This window comes from Pleurodeles waltl, chromosome 2_2, assembly GCF_031143425.1.
Source record: "Pleurodeles waltl isolate 20211129_DDA chromosome 2_2, aPleWal1.hap1.20221129, whole genome shotgun sequence".
Classification (NCBI taxonomy): Eukaryota; Metazoa; Chordata; class Amphibia; order Caudata; family Salamandridae; genus Pleurodeles; species Pleurodeles waltl.
Genome location: NC_090439.1, coordinates 6,614,287 through 6,632,186, shown reverse-complemented (window position 1 = coordinate 6,632,186; position 17,900 = coordinate 6,614,287). Strand labels below are relative to the sequence as shown.

Sequence of the window (17,900 nt, the reverse complement as noted above, 5' to 3'; positions counted from 1 at the left end):
CACATTTGGTGCAAGTACAGCGCTTGGCTGCCTGACATGAACATGAAGAGTGTCTGTCAGGCTAACCTTTGCTCACCCTGACAAACACACTTTATGCTGGGGAAAAGGTGGGGCTCCTCCATCCTTAAGCGTAGGCCTCTACTACTATACGCCACCAAATAGATCCTGTTTTCACTTCTTCTTATGAGATTAGAATTTTCAGCAGGGTTGAAAATGTAGCTTATAGGTACTTAGTCAGAGAACAGTTAACTGGAGTTTCCATTCACAAGCCTTCGGTGTGTGTGGGGTGGGTGGCGATGTGTGTGTGTCGACCCATTGTGGGAACAGGAAAGATTAGAAGATAAGGTCCTCTTGACAAGTTTTGTATAGGGTTCATCTCCCTAGTCATTTAGTGAAGGATTTATGTGGTGTGAGTGAGCTGAACATTGGCGCTGAGATCCTCTTTGAGACTATGAGAGCTGGGCATGGCATCTGGAATGAAGTTTGGTAAGCCTAGCCTTCACTTTGCGCTAGACCTGGAGCACTACAAACTTTAATTCCATTGTTGCAGGATGGCACACCCAGCCATTAGCCATGCCATGATCGACACACCCATTCATTGACTCACTCACACATTCATCCATCCATGCACTCACTCATCATCGCCATGCACTTAGTCACTCATTCATTCATTCATTCATACATGCATGCGTTAACTTACCCAACCAACCACTGGTTCAATGTCATTTTCACCTACTCACATATACATACAACCACACGCACAAACTGACTAGTCTTAGAAGAAGCAATTTTACTTACTTAAAAATCGAATATATTAGATTCATCAGTGATTGTTTTCTAATACTTGCCTTCAGCGCAGTAATTGTTTTTTGGCCTAAAGGTGTACTTGTTTGCAGGAAAATTGATCATGTTTCCCACTGCAAGACTCGTAATATTTTGCATGAAACAAGCAAAAATTTCAAACTTTAGTTTGATGGGGAAAAGTGGTGCAAAGCCCTTTATCTATTCTAAGTTTGATGTGTGTTGTAGTTTGTGATATTATGTACATTGTGTTCTCATCAGATATCAAGTTTGCGATTGAAGAGTCATGTTTGAGAGAACCAAAAAGAGTGGCAAATGACTAGAAAATAGTTTTGACACCTTAAACAGAAAGGTCATTATAAAGTCCAGTAACGAATATCAAGTTTAGTTCTAATTTCCAGAGATGAGGTCAATGTTTATGTCTGAAGGGACAAGAAACTTAAATTAAACCCTTCATGGAATATTATTAGTAAAACAAGTTAAGTTGAATTCAAACAATCTCTAACAGTACATGATTACCAAATATACATGCATGATGGACTCAAGAGTACGTCTCAAAGCATTACAAATCACATAAAAGTACCCTAGTAGGTGCTTTAAAAGGCGACTACCACATGGGTGACTCATAATATGCTTAAAATGTACCTGAAGAGGGTACTTTAGTCGACATAATATAGAAATGAAGATGGAGTTGCACCTTTTGAAACTGTGCTGCTTGAATTCATGAGAACACTGCAGTGATATGAAAGGCTGTCTTTACTTTTTGAAGCGTGAGACAGTCTGTGAGTTAATGTGTAGCCAATCAGCTTTTCTTCAAAGGAGAGGGCAGGAACTGAGCGTAGCAGTTAATTACAGTGCGCTCAGCTGTAACTTCAGTAAGTGTCCACTGATGACACAACTTGCCAATAATAATTTTAAGTTCTAGCAACTGGTGAATTATGAAAAGTGTAACAGCAAAAATGTATAATGGTATTTTGCTTGTGTTTCTGTTCTGTTGTAACAGTAACAGTAGTTGTCTCATTTTTACACCTACATTTCAGGATTATGTACAGTATGAAAACCCATACAACAGAACATATGGAAACTCATTTGTCTGAATTTCATTTGACCTAAATGTTTTAGTGTATCACAAAAGCTCATCTTTTTATGTTTTTTAAAAATTAGGTTTTATAGTACTATACAGTACCTCTATGAAGAAATATGAACTTCCCCTTGTTCCATATGTAAGTGCAGGCTTCCGACTCAGCCAAACATTGTCGGAAATCACGATGTAATCAATGTTGCTGAAAAATTCTTTCCGGTCTTTGATCAACTTCTCCAGAGCCTTTGAGCCCACTTCCTCCATGCCTTCGATTAAGAATTTCAGGTTCACTGGGATGTCCTAATGTACAGAAGTGCAACAAAATATAAATATTGTATTTGGAATGAGCATCGTTCACTCACTAAATGCAGCCACACAACTTGTGACCAAATGAAAAATGAAAGGAAACAAAGAATCAGGCCACTACAGAATTGTCAGGGACATGAAACAAAAAGTTATTAACATCATCTGATTATATGTTACATGATACACAGTTGAAATGGTTACATTAACGAACGATTAGCACATTATGAATCAATGCTGTATGTGGTGTGGTATGCCTAAGTATCTGGGGGTTCAGGGGGACAAAATACACTAAATACTTAAAAAACATAGACATGTAGATTCTCAGGCATGCACATACTGCGGCCTATTCACAAATTGGCTTTTCTACTACATTCAGTAGTATTAGAATAGTACTACTCATATGCTACAACATTCTATTCACAAACCTATGCACAGAGGTCTCTGTCTCCACCTCTCCTATCTTTTATGTGCGGAGATCTCTCCCAGACTGCGGAGATCTCTGTACACTCAGGCATAAATTTTTTAAGTAAATGTAGTAGAGACAGAGGAGGTGGCTGGACAATAGTGAATACTTACTACTAAAATGGAAGGGTTTTGAAAAGAGGGTTCAAGGGAGGAACAGTAACTCACCCATAAATGAGTATTACCATTGCTGCTCACAAACTGGCATTCTTTATTTACTACAGCTGAAAAGGAGACCAACCAGTATTAAACGTACTCCAGCTCAGACTTAGAGAAAGTCCAGCACCTCACACAGCCAAACACTAATTCTGCACCACCCTTCCATTAAACATAATGGAGACAAGGACTCAAAATAGAACTACCTAGGAAATAATGCTGAATACATTAATTTATTTAGACTTTTTTAAATATGTGTGCATGTGTGTGTGTGCTCTATCCTTTGGGGACTTGGGTGTGATAACACACTTATGCTGTGGGGACTAGATTGCACTTTGGGGACCTGAACCCAGGTCCCCCACAAGACAATAGCTGAGAAATTGTGAGAAAAAATGACTTTTGGAACATCTGTGTTAATCTGTACACCTTTTTCTGTAATTGTCTTGTGGGGACCTGTGTTTCATCTAGTGTGTATATATTTTTGCTCAGCTCTGCCCCTGGAGACAGGAGGTGATACTGTGGTCCTAAACACACGCTGCATTTAAACACATCTTGCTCACCAGAAAAGGGTGCTAGAAGCATAAAGGACAGGCATTTAAAATGGAAAGCTGCATAAGCCAGTGTTTATCCAAATATCTTTCATGTAAATTAACACTTTCTCTGTTTATTAAAAAAAAACTGTATTTAATTGAAGCTATTAAATTTAGACTGTTTGTGTCTCAAAATTGTTTGCTGTTTTCTAGACATTGGTAAAAGGAATTCGGGTTAGTTTAAAATCCCACGATACTTAACTATTGCTATTTGATAGAGACAAACATCAATAGTAAAGAATTAAAGAATGATGGTGCACTGCGAAACAATGATCTGACCATTTTCTTTGCAAATAACCTAGAGGTAGAGGTATCAGTTCCTACTGTTACATTGTAATACTTCTACCAGGATTTCAGAGTCTTTATGTTGCTTTGCCTTTATTCACACATTTATATTCACTATTAAATATGTTCATTTAGATGATGGCTAGATGAGGAAGTGACTAGCATTGCATTGCACTAAGAGCTACTTTCTCGCAGACAGTGAACTGAGGCAATGCAATGCCCGCAACATATTAACAGAAATGGCACGTTGTTATAAATTTAGTGAACTTCTTAGACGATATATTCAAATGTCATCATAATATTTATTTTGAGTGATATAAAGAGCAGAACAATATGCAGTTTAGACATCAATGCATGATAGCTTTACTACTTTCAGTTTAAAATCACTGCACAATTGCAAGTTGCTCTTTGACTTAAGCTACGTCATATCCTTGTAGTAGGTCAGCACACTTGAACATGCTCCCTCATGACCAGGGCCACTGGAAATATGTGATTTTGTGGATTTGATGTTTTTGTGCATGATTATGGATTTGCCGCATTTACCACATAATCAATCATCTGCCACATAATTTGCAGATTTTAATCACACAAATTCTTTTTAGCCAAATGGATCAAAAGTTATTAAAAATGCAGAGACGTGTATTGCTGTGCAGCCGAAGGAACTTCACAAAGGTAGACTATTCATCTTTTTGTAAAATGCTGATGCATTTGGATATGGAACTAGTACCAATAAGGGGAAATCTTTGTACAAACAGTGTTAATGTGTAAAAGTGACAAAATAATGAAGTGATACTATCACAAAATGTGAGGCTTCATGCCACATAACTTGCATTTTCTTGCCACCACAATTTAGTAAACCATGCCACATAATTTGGTCCTCCCTTGACTCATAAATCCTGTTGCCCTGCTTATAGCTATTCAGTTAAACAAAAGGTTTGAATTCTTGTCCTTACATGTAGATGTTAGCATTGTGAAAAGTATGGGTTTCTTTTGTAGGAACAGGTTAGATTGCATGTGCTTATTAGATTAATATGTGTTGACTGGCTTAGTGTGTGCAAAATCTTTTATAGCCCTAAAATCTAAGTAAACCATATGTATGTTCAGGTAGACTACACATTAGCACTGCTTTTTCATAGTGACATATTCATACACAGAAGGCATGTCGTAGAAAAAATCAGCTTTCTATGATGTGCTTTCAAATTTCACCTCGTATTACAACTGTCAATTGTTTAACAAAGTTACAGTTTGCATAGTCTCACATCTGTGTTTAAGGACATTTCCCTTGTCAGAAACAAAGCATTCAAGCAAAATGGGTAGGTCTATTGGTGAGTGACATCACCAAAAACAGTAACCCCTATGCATTTATAATGGAATCACATTCAGGAAGTATGGTATTTTCCATAATTTCACACTTTTATAATTAATTTGTATTAGCAAATGGCAATCACGTGCTTTTATAAAGTGCTTCATACCACACGTAAAGTCAGAAATAAGAGATGTCACTGTTACCCAATGTATGGTACTAAATTTACTGAACTAGGAAGGTTGGAAGACTTGGGCCCAGAATTACGAAAATGTCATGCAACACAGCGCAGAAGCCAAATTTGCTGCGCCGCATTGCGTGAGTGGGAGAAAGCTGGAAAGCTCCATATTTACTAAGATATGACTCTCTCCTGCTTCCTCCCTAGCACTGGTGCACAATCAAGCTGCCTAGAGACACACACACCATAGCGCAAAGGTGTCTGCGTAGTGTCTACCATGGGTTTTGTACTAGAAGGGTACTTTTCCAGTGCAAAATACTATGCCTAGACAAACATTTAAACTTTTCCTACTTTCAGTGTGTGTGCTACACTATAAAGGTTTGGAGACATAAAAGTTTTTTTTATGCCTAACTCGAAGATGCATTATTTTTTTTTGTGCAAAACCTTATCTAGTATTTGTAGTAGATAGGGTTACATCAAAAACCATAAATGATTGCATGGGAGCAGCCATGCACTATCCATGGAACACTCCCTTGACGCAAAGTAATATAAAACAAGTTTTGCATTACTTTCAGGCAAATCATGTTGTGCGCTGCATAGTAAATTAATAATAAACAGTTGTGATGCAAACCCAGTTCAAAGTGTTGGTAAATCTGGCCCGGGTCTTCAAAAAGCAGAGAACTCCATTTATTTAAAAAAATCCTAACCAGATACTAGATCTCCCTCATGCTCATCAAGGAGTTCTGAGAACAGACATCATTTGTGACCTTACCATTATTCAATGCCTCGAAAGGCTCCAAAATACTTTGTGTATACTTTTTTCACCTTGTAGAGTCTTTTGTCTCTGTTTGTTCCAAGGTGGTGTATTGCTGACTGCAACCTGTGGTTTGGGGAATGTATTTGCAAATGCTAGCCAGAGGAAAAGCTAGCGCCCAATGTGAAAAACAGAAAACAGAATTACAAATGTGACATTATAGGAAGCAGGCACTCTATATGATATATAAAAATTAGATATATTGTGTAAAGGGTCCAGGGGTTCCCTTATTAGTGGACAGGGGCTTGCGCTAGAAATCCCAAGATGATCTTTTAGGGGGTAGTGTGGTCGAGCAGTCTTAGGCTTATCAGAGAGGAGTGCTACACTTCTGCAATCACACACACTGTCAATAAATGAGACACACGACTCAAGAAGGAGATCCACAACAACTTACAAGAATAACAAGTATCTTTATATATATATTGGCACCAGAATCACTTTGTTCAGGGAAGCACGTTTTTCAAGAAAAATCTTTTCAGTTTAGAAAGACAGTACAATTTTTGGAAGCTGCAATGTTATCCTATGGAGGAAAAAGACAGCAAAACAGGAACATACACTGACTTATGAAGCCAATCTCCTGCAGGCGACATTGGGGGGTCCAAAGTGGGCAAGTCCATGGTGGACCTTGTCTCTGGAGGGCCGGGGGACCACTCTGGCACCATTGGTCCCCTTCAACTCAGGCCATGCAGGAGGGGTGCAGTGGTGCTTCCAGGTGTTGGGTTTTTGGCAGTCTGGAGTCCTGACGGTTTGTTTTGGGGTGCCAGCAGATACAGGGAAGCAGCTTTGCTGCTCCACAGGAGTTCCTGAGTCTTTGATGAAGACAGACCATCCTCCCAGGCTTTGGAGGCACAATAGCTTCAGGATAAGAGAACTTTGGCACAATTTGGCAGGAGCAGCAGACAGACAGGCAGGCTGGATCCAGGCCGGGTGCTTTTTCCTTTGCTTTTGCAGCTCTTTATTTAGTGTTAGCAGGAATCTGATTTCTTGGTGCCAGGGGCTCCCCTAAGCACTGAATATAATAGGTGTATTTTGTGGAGGGCAGGGTAATAGCCAATGGGCTACTTATGTCTGGGGTAACTATACCCCCTATATGACCATTTTTTGTATGAAGCAGGCATAACCTTGTCCCAGAGTTCCTGAATCTGCCAACACCAAGATGGTAGATTTCTAAATGATGTGTCCACATCAGGCAGCTCACCTTAGCTGTGGGACTGACCTGAGGGGTGGACACACCTCACTGAATACTAAATTTCCCACCTGTCTAGGTAGCTGGTAGGTTTTGAGGGGACACATCAAAGTTGCCTTCTCAGTGCATGTGTTATTAAATCCATCACTGGCATCAGTGGGAGTTTATTAATATGAGATTTTTTATATCAAGCATCCGTAGTGTCAGTGAAGCCATCATGTAGCTGGGTAACTCGTAATGATCAGTGTGCTGCACATGTACTTAAAATTGCTTCCCTGCTCACTCACTATGTCTAAGAATCGACAAAGACACAGCAGCGGCATATCTGCTCATACAGATATGTCCTCACATGCACTGTAATGCACTCTGCCTTACGGCTGTAAGGCCTGCTGTAGGAGTGACTTACATATATTGCATGCAGTGTTTAGGAGACATGGCACACAGGCTGTGCACCATGTCGTGTTTTCACTCTTAGCTGCACCAAGATACACAGCCACACAGCCTGAAATGACAGTCTGCAAGTGCTAGGTGGGGGGTCCCTGAGAATGGCACAATAGGTGCTGCATCCCTTGGGGTCCCTCTTTGGTACCCTTGTAGGGACATAACGGTGTGCCAAAGTTATTGCCAATTGATGTCAATTGCACAGTGTTAGGAAAAGAGATGTGCCACCAGGGACCTGGTTAGCAGGAACCCAGTGCACTTTCAGTCAAAATTGCATCGAAAGCCAGGCAAAAAATGGGGGTGACTATGTCAAAATGGGGCATCTTCCCAAACACACAAATTCCTCAAATTATAAATTTATAAGGACAAACTTATCCTTCAGATGTTGTCTTCTTCAAGTTGCACATCACTGTCAAACACAGTAACTACATAACCGTGTCTGAATAAGTATAAATAGCAATGCTTTACGAATCGGATTTTCACAAGATTTGTATATATTTGTTAAGTCTTTGGATTCTTCCTCCTAAACATGTATTTGTTACCTTTACAAATGCATTAATGTTTCATATAATTAACCACAACTTAAAATCCCAAAATAACATTACAAAAAAATGCTGTCTTGACGGTGCAGGTCACCTGTTACTTAAAGATGTTTAAAACAGCTCCCTGACTTTCCTCAGTGGAAGAATGTTGTTTCTCACAAAATTCAAAATTGGATATCTTCCTAGGCAATAAAGTATATGGGTTGCTTAGAACTAATGTTTGCAATGAGATAAAGCACTGCAAAGCTCAAGTGATTGCAGTATGTGATAGACTACCTCCAGTGAATATCTGTCAATTTGCCGCATCCTGTGCTTTCGCAAAGCATTCAGATCTGCGCTTTAACCTTTTCTTCGAGATTATTGTTAATGTTAACATATCAAAACACATCCCTTGCTTGGGAGGGAGAAGGGAAGGAACAAGTTTTCTTGTGCCAGACAGTACTTAGACTTGACAGGTTATTTTAAATAAATACATACAATTAATTTTTACATGAAATCTGCACTTTTGCAAAACTTGGAACACATGACTTTTGCATAGGTTTTTGCAATATGTATGTATGTATTTATGTATGTATGTATGTAACAGAGGAAACAAGATGCTGATTTGCTTTATGTTTAAATGCAATTGAAATTGACAAAACATTCTTAACCACTTAGACTACGAAACTAGGGCCCATATTTATGGGCTTTTGATGCAGGGCAGTGCAGCAAGTTCCCTTGATGCACTGCCCTGCGTCAAGGGGAAGGGGCAGGAATGTGTTGTATCTATGCAATAGGTAGCATTTCAGTCCTTTCCCACTGCGCTGGCTCCATTTTGGCTGCCTAGCACCAACACAGCCACCTTTGCACCATGGTGCATGGGTGTCTGCACTCTAGGCAAGATTGATTTAGGGCAGGAAAGGGCAACTTGAAGACTGTTTTCTCCTATATGTGCTTCCTAATGCAGCACACATAGAAAGAGGAACACAATAGGAGAAATTAAGATAGTTCTCCTTCTTGTGCCTCCCTTTGGGAGGCGTAATGTTTTGGCGCATCACCAGGTTTACAAGCTCTTGTAAATCTAGGACTGTGTCAAAATCCATGGGTGTTGCTTGAAAGCACACACTGCAACACCCATGGAATGTGCCCCTTGCACAGAGTAAGGCATTGCAGCTATTTGCGCTGCCTTGCCTTACTCCATACCTATGAGGCCATTCAAAGCCACGCAAAGTCTCTGCCACCAACAGCATCAGCCTACTCACAACCACGAACACAAACCCCAAACACTTGCGCACCCAATTGGACCCTCTCAAAATTCCAGCCACAATCTCCATCATAAGCCATCCGCTGATCCAGAATATCCAAAGCAGATACAAAGAACTACCAGCCCATCTCCACTTTCCCCTTTCTGGTGAAGGTTCTCAAAAAAGGCAATCAGTGAGAAACTCCCCAAACACTTGGAACACTATAACCTCCTGGAGCCTTCTCAATCCGGATTCGGAGCCAATCACAGCATCGAAACAGCCCTGATCTCAGATACCGAAGACACTAGAGTCCTCCTAGACAGCAGTGAAACAGCAGCCCTCATCCACCTGGACATGTCAGCCGCCTTGTACACTGTCTTCCAACACATCTTGATCAGCAGAATCCACCAAATTGGAATCCAGGAAAACGCCCTCAAATGGATTGCCTCTTACCTCACTGGGAGGACCCAGAGAATCTGTCTCCAACCATTCACCTCTGAACCCAAGGAGATCATCTGCGGTGTCCCATAAGGATCGTCCCTCAGCCCCACCCTCTTCAAAACATACATGACCCCCCAGCCAACACCATCAGACTGCATGGACTCCATGTCATCTTCTATGCCAAGGACACCCAGCTCATCTTCTCGCTGTCAGAAGACCACTTCATCTCCAGAACCAACCTCCACAGATGTATGGTGAACATCCCCAACTGGATGAAGGACAACTCAACACAGACATGGTGGAAGTCCTCATCTTTGGACATGGCGGAAGTCCTCATCTTTGGGAACAACATCTAACCATGGATACACTTTGTGGCCTGCTGAACTTGGCCCTTCCCCCACCCCGACAGAACACACCCGAAACCCCGGCATCATCTTGAACAGCAAGTTATCTATGCAGAAACTGGTGCAAGCAGTCAAGCCTGCTTGCTTCCACACTCTATGCATGCTCTGTAAGATCTTTAGGTGGCTCCAAATCAACATCACAAGGACCGTCACTCAAGCTCTTGTCACCAGCAGGCTAGGCTACAGTATCACTCTTTAAGTAGGAATCACTGCACACCTCCTACGATACTACAGACAATACAAAACTCAGTTGCATGACTCATCCTTTACCTCCCCAGAAGGGCTAATATCACCCTGCACCTCAAGAAGGTCAACTAGCTCTCGATCTAGAAGAGATAACAGTTCAAGATGCTGACCCACGTATACAAAGCCCTTGTCAGAAATGGTCCTTTCTACAGGGTTATCTCCAAACGTTTTGCCTCTCCTCCGATTTTTCTGACCTTCTTTTTGTTGGTTTTAGGAATCTGGGCACTTTACCACTCCTAATCAGTGCTAAAGTGCATGAGCTCTCTCCCCTAAAACATGGTCTGACCAGCTTACACCTGCTTGGCATATTTTATTTGCCTGTAAGTCCCTTGTAAAGTCATATACCATATAGCCAGGGGCTGTAAATTAAATGCTACTAGAGGGCCTGCAGCGCTGACTGGGTCACTCACAGAAGTAGTCTTTCAAAACTGTCTGAGGCCTACCACTGCAGGGCCTGCATGCACAGTTTACTACCACTTTGACTTGGCATTTCAAACTACTTGCCAAGGTCTAAACTCCCCTTTCATTACACATAAATCACCCCTATGGTAGGCCCTAGGCAGCCCCATAGGCAGGGTTCTGTGTATGTAAAGGTAGGACATGTACTTTTATTTTTTACTTGTCCTAGTTGTGGCAAACAGCCTATTTCATTTTTCGCTACTGTGAGGGCTGCTCCTCTCATAGTTTAGCATTGGGAATTCCCTTTTATATATATTTTTTTTATAATTTTAAGTGGTAATTGTAGCATTCGCATGTTTGGTATGTTTTGAATGGTAATTGAAAAATCCTGGTGTAATTGGATTTTACATTAATATTTTAGAAATGCCACTTTTAGAATGTGTACATTTCTCTGTACTTATAACTACAGTGTTTTGCAGTCTGACTCCACTTCTAGGGAAGAGTGACAACTACACTTTGTGCATACTATCCAGACAGCCAAAAACAGGAGGGGCTGGGTGTGACAGGAGAGGCATCTGCATCCAACTGATATTGATACACCAGACGTGTCAAGAGGTTGTGTCCTGCCCTCACATAAAGGGCCAATTTGCCCCGTATTGATGTTTGGAGCCAGGGCTGGGTTCAAAGGGGTTTGCATTGCACTTAAAAGGGTTCCTTTGAAGTCAGACCTCACATCAAAGCCATTTTTTAGCATAAGTACAGGTGCCCTGACCCCATGCTTTTAAAGCACTTTTAGGAACTGGGACGGAACGTCTGTCAGAAGGACTGCTGTGCTGCAAAAAGGACTAATCTGGACTGCTCTTCTGCTGTTTTCCAGCTAAACTACAACTTGTTTGGTGGCACAAAGGACTTACTGGATTGCTTTCCTGCTTGTTGCTCTGCTGCCAGCTGCTCCCTGGCCTGCCCAGGCACTACAGGTACTACCAGGAGGAACCCCCATCTACTTAGCTGTGCTGGCCTGCCTGTCCCTTCATGGCCCTCAAGTGCCTCCCAAGGAGCCCTGCTCAGGGGGGAGCGTTGTTTTCCTGCTCTTTGACCTCTTTTGATTAAGCCCTTTGTGAGCGCTTCGATTTTTGCTCTCTCATAAACTAGGGCATGGTGCGCGCTTCACTTTTCACTCTCTCATAACTAGCACATAGTGAGCGCTTTACACCAAGGCACCGATATCCAACAAGCTCCCCCCCCTGCAGCTGCCTCGTGCCGCATCAGCTTGCGTGAGCTGACGATCTGCATGTTTACGGAGGCGTTATGCCTAGGCAACAGTGAGACACCTCATGGCAATGACATTGCTGAGCACCGCCTCACAGAGGAAGCCGGAATCTGAGTGCGGGAGACATTGGCCCCCCTCATCGCACGAATCGTCAACGCTCCTGGGACCATCCAGGGAGGCCTCCTTGTCTCAGCCAGTGCCCAGGTCAGGATAGATCCCTGAGGTCCCAGAGCTAAATGCTTGTTGGGCACACAGCCCAACCAATGAGGATCTTCCATGTGACCGCCCTTCTGTAGCCAGGAGGGAAACCCTTCATGGTGACCCGGTCCCGACAGTTGGATCCTACAGAGCTGCACTATGCAATTGTGAGCAGCTGCTCCTGCTGTAATCTACATGTGGGAGCCAAAGGAGGAGCTCCCTGCAATACTCCACTGTGCATATGTGCGCCCCCATCTCTCCTTACCTTGGGCAGGGCCGGGGGGGCATTGCTTGTCGGGGTGACATCGCCGTAGCACCAGGAAGTTTGGAGAGAGAGCGCCCCAGGGAACTCCATCAAAATTACTGCAATACACATAGTAGGCCTGCAGGTGTTCCTACGGCCTACAACTGCCAAACCACTGCATCACTCTTGGTACACTCACTGATAACTCTGTGCTCTGCACTGGGATGTCAGAAAGCCAGATAACATGTGGTAGGAGGGCAGGTGCTCTAGACCCTAGACGTTTATAGTGTTATTCAGTGGACTATGTACTTAGGTGGATATTGGGGAATTTATGTGTTGCACACTATGGTGATTCATCTGCTTCATTACTGCATGTCCTGGTGCTATCATGAATGTTGTTTGGATACTTGACCAGTCCGGACAATAAGTACTATGAGTGAGAAAGTAGCATCTTTCTAGCATGGTTACCCCCATTTTTGGCCTGCTTGTGAGTGTTTGTCAGTGTGTCTTGCTTGTCTCACTGGGATCCTGCTGACCAGGACCCCAGTGCTCATAGTTTGTGGCCTCTGTGTGTTGTCGGTATGCTTAACTGTGTCACTGGAGTTCTGCTAACCAGAACTCCAGTGCTTATGCTCTCTCTCCTTACCAAATTTGTCACTACAGTTTAGTAAGTCCATATTCCAATTCTGATTGGCACACTGGACACCCTTATAAGTCCCTACTATATGGTACCTAGTTACCAAGGGCATTGGGGTTCCAGGAGATCCTTATGGGCTTCAGCATTTCTTTTGCCACCCATAAGGAGCTCATACAAACCTTTCTTCAGGACTACCACTGAAGCCTGAGTGAAATAGTGCACACACTATTTCACAACCAGTTACTATGTGTGAGGCCACCGTTGCACTAGCAAAGGTGCCCCCACATCATCCAAGGCCAATTCCCTGGACTTCGTAAGTGTGGGGATACCATTATAAGCGTGCACTACATATATCTCAATACATTTAAGTAGCTTCACAATGGTAACTCAGAATATGGCCATGTGAGGTGTCTAAAATCCTGGAATTGACACCCCAATCCAAATCTGGTATTGGAGGCCAATCCCATGCACCCTGGGGGCTCCACCATGGACCCCCAGTACTGCCAAACCAGCTCTCTGAGGTCTCCACTGCAGCCCAAGCTGCTGCCACCTCACAGACAGGTTTCTGCCCTCCTGGGTATTGAGTAGCTCAATCCCAGGAAGGCAGAACAGGGCATTTCCTTTAGGAGAGGGGTGTTACACCCTCTCCCATTGGAAATAGGTGTTACAGGCATGGGAGGGGTATCCTCCCAGAGCCTCTGGAAATGCTTTGAAGGATACAAACAGTGGGCTCCTTGCATAATGCAGACTACACTGGTACAGGGACCTCCAGTCCCAGCTCTGACATGAAACTGGACAAAGGAAAGGGGAGTGACCACTCCCCTGTCCATCATCCCCGCAGGGGTAGTGCCCAGAGCTCCTCCGGAGTGTTCCTGGCGTTAGCCATCTTTAATTCCAAGGTGTGGGGACCCTCTGGAGACCTCTGAGTGGCCAGTGCCAGCAGGTGATGTGAGAGCCCCTCCTGATAGGTGCATACCCGGGGTAGGTAGCCAATCCTACTCTCAGGGCTATTTAGGGTTTCTCTTCTGGGTGTTTCCTCAGATTCGGTTTGCAAGATTTCTCTAGGACTCCTCTGCATCCTCTGCTTCAGCTTCTGACCATCGGATCAACCGCAGACTGCTCCAGGAACCGCTGTAACTGCAACAAATTATCCTGGATGACTCCTGTGACCTGCAACTTCAGCTCCAGCCAGCATTTGCAACAATTTCCAAGGTGTGCACACTCTGAGGACTGCCTGCCTAACCTGCACCAGAAGAACCGTAGGAATTTCCCGGGAAGTGACAGAGACACCCTTTTTCGATGACAAACGGTACTCTGGGACGCCTCTCCTGATGACGAGTGTGCTCGCTGAAACACAGGTGGGGGACCGAACCAACCCATACTGTCCAAAGATCCAGCTGTCCAAATTTGGAGGAGATAAGAGTTTGCCTCCCCGTGCTGCAACAATACCCCTGTACACAGCGTCTTCTGCAGCTCCTTGGGGCTTATGTGCACTTCTTCCAAAAGTTCTTCATGCACAGCGTAGCCCAGGTCCCCAGCACTCCATCCTGCGACGCACAGCTCACTGAGTTGTTCTCCAGTGGTGTGGGACCCTCCAGTGTAGTGCTGCGACAACCACACCTTGCATCTTCTTTGCCTCTGTGTTCTGGGACTCCCGTGGGTGCTGCCTGATCTTCTATGGGCTCTCTGAAGTGCTGAGAGCCGCCTCTGTCTCCTCAGTCCGAGTTTAGACCCCCAGGTCCCTCCTAAGTCCAGGCAGCTCCTCTTTGACGCAAACCGCGTATTTGCTTGAACCAAGGGTTGTTGGCGGAATCCAGCAACACAAACAGTATGCATCCAACACCTCGACGTGGGACATCTCTTGCACCACGCAGGAACCCGTAGTTATCTTCTTTGGTGCATTTCTGTACTTTTCTTCTAACCAGAGAATCCACTTTTGCACCTTCTTCCAGGTTAGCAGGGGCTCTTGTTCTTCCTTGACTCTTCTTCAACTTCTGGACTTGGTCTCCTCTCTCCACAGGTCTCCAGGTCCAGGAATCCATTGTTTGTTGCTTGCAGTCTTGCTTGGCTCTTGCATAATTCTTCATCATGACTTGTAGTGTGTCCTGAGGAAACTTGCTGTACTTTACTCCTGCTTTCCTGGGCTCTGGGTTGCGGTACTTTACTTACCTTTGGTGTTTTCTTACACACTACACTTGCCTACGGGAAATTCGACATTCCACTATTTTAGTATATGTTTTGTGTTCCCCCGTGGGCCCTTTGCAATCTATTGTATTTTCTATTGTTTGCACTATTCTATGACTGTTTACTTACCTGATTTTGGTTACTAGTGTATATATTGTGTATAATACTTACCTCCAGAAGGAGTATTGCCTCTAAGATATTTTTGGCCTTGTGTCACTAAAAGAAAGTACCTTTATTTTTTGGTAACACTGAGTATTGTCTATTATTGTGTATAAGTACTGTGTAGCTATAGTGGTATTGCAGGAGCTTTGCATGTCTCCTTGTTCTGTCTTGGCTGCTCTGCTACAGCTACCCCTAGACAGCCTAAGCTGCTAGAACACTGTCTACATTTCACTAATAAGGCATAACTGGACCTGGTATAAGGTGTAAGTACATTAGGTACCCACTACAAACCAGGCCAGCCTCCTACACTAAGACAGCAATCACATAATATGCAGAGTTTGGTCCTTATATATATATATATATATATATATATATATATATATATATATATATATATATATATATAGTGGATTTGATTTGAGCACTAATATGGTACATATTGAGGACAATAGGATTTAAAAATATCATGAAATACAATCGTAATAATTAGGATAACAACAAATATATTCAGCTAATATGTTTCGCTATATAGGCAAAGTAATATTAAGATAAAGAGCAATGTTAATTTGTGAAGGGTATCCTATGTAACAGTGACTAGCTTAATATTGCCACTCCGTTTCTAAAGCAAATTATTGTATGTGTTGAAGTTGTCTGTCTTTAGTTTTGTTGCTTTAGGGTATTTGTATGCTAATGTGCTGAGTTCTCCCATCTGTGAACAAGGCTACGGCTGAAACGCATTGGGAGGAAGAATTTGTATGAGAGTAAAAGCTTTAATTTCACTGGAAGTGTCCTGACCGTTCTTGTTGTTACAAGAATCTTGTTTGATTTATTTATGGCTTTTCCCGAAACCATGGTCGGACCGCCACTCTTTTGAGCCTCAGTATCTCGGGTTTTTCTGGTGATTTTGGTTTATTTATACTTTGAGGCTCCTGCAAGGTTATTGTGCTGGTGGACACATATTGTCTGTTGGATAACGTTGTGTTAAGTGATACAGCAACTCGTACGGAGAGAGTAAATAGCTTTTGAACTTTGACGTCCCCAATATTGAAATAACGGAATCGGAGCATGAGGAACACTTAGCCACAGCAACAGGGAATTAATTATTGCTGCCTTCTGTCAGGTGTGGAACGAAAATCTGCGGGGTGCTGTCTGTATTTACAGGATTCAACGGTAAGCGGTATTTTAATTATTTTTTATCCGCTACCGTTATGTGCTGGCACATGTGACTTTTCCGTTTTAAATTACGGACACGGCAGCGTTCGCGTATCTGGAAAGAAATAACACACAGGGCGCGCGGCTTTGATTGACGCGCATGCAAATTCGGCCCAATGCCAAGTGTGGATCGTAAAACTGGTGGATGTTTTTCTATTCTACACGTTCCAACAGTAAGCGATTTTGGAGTTAGATGCCTATCGCTACCGCTGTGTCTTTGATATATGTGCCTCCCTTTCTTTTGGAATCAGGATACTGCAGCACCCGTATATTCAAAAAGGAAACAATATACGGAGGCATGCTGCTCGAAAAGTGCACACACAAATTGTAGATAATTACTCAAATGCTGTGGATGTGTCTGATTCATATAATTCTCAAGATGGATATTTGTTAAAAACGTTGGCAGCCTCTCCGTCCTTAATTAGACGGAAGTAAATGTGGGGGACAGCTATATGGTGTAGGCATTTCTCATTTTACAAATAGTAGAATATGCCGAGCACAGTATAGGGCAAGGTGAAAAATCTTTGGTATTTTGCGCTTTGTACAGCGACAAATACTTCCATGCCCATTTCTGAATGAGAAACTCATATATTGGATTATCAAATTGGCTGCTATATTTTCATATGGATGGACGCAATGAATCTCTCTGAAAGTATTGACAAGTGACTCATATAACACTAGCATAAGAGACACTAACTGTATATATATATATATATATATATATATATATATATATATATATATATATATATTTTATTTTTTTTGTTTTCTTGAGATAAACTTAATCACGTAAATCGCTATCCATAAAAAAACATGTACACCAGCTACTTGCAGTGTGGATTGGGCCGTTATAAGCGTTAAGCATACATGCTTCGCTGTGCCCATTTCCAGTGCTTGCTGATTTATTAAATGAACATAATCATACAAATATGGCTTCCTCGTCAGAAGCTCGTAGGAAGGAGAAATCTAGTAAACTATTTTTTACCCAGAATGATCCAGGAGAACGACAAGGGACTACCACACCAGGATCTGCATTGAAACTACAACTGCTTTATGAAAAATTAGAAAAACTGATGAGAAGAGACTTGTCCACGTGGTGTGAGATCGAATCACTCCAACAATATATCGACGTTGA

The 17,900-nt window shown here is 42.7% G+C and overlaps 1 protein-coding gene across 3 annotated transcripts in view; it reads right to left on the bottom strand.

Moving 5' to 3' along the window:
• CNDP1 (carnosine dipeptidase 1) overlaps window positions 1-17,900 on the bottom strand; it is a 409,207-nt gene that overhangs the window by 122,283 nt on the left and 269,024 nt on the right. For all 3 annotated transcript variants that reach the window (XM_069219416.1, XM_069219418.1, XM_069219417.1), the window contains exon 6: window positions 1,988-2,182. In XM_069219416.1, the coding sequence (XP_069075517.1) occupies window positions 1,988-2,182 (195 nt within the window). The remainder of the gene's footprint in view (window positions 1-1,987; window positions 2,183-17,900) is intronic.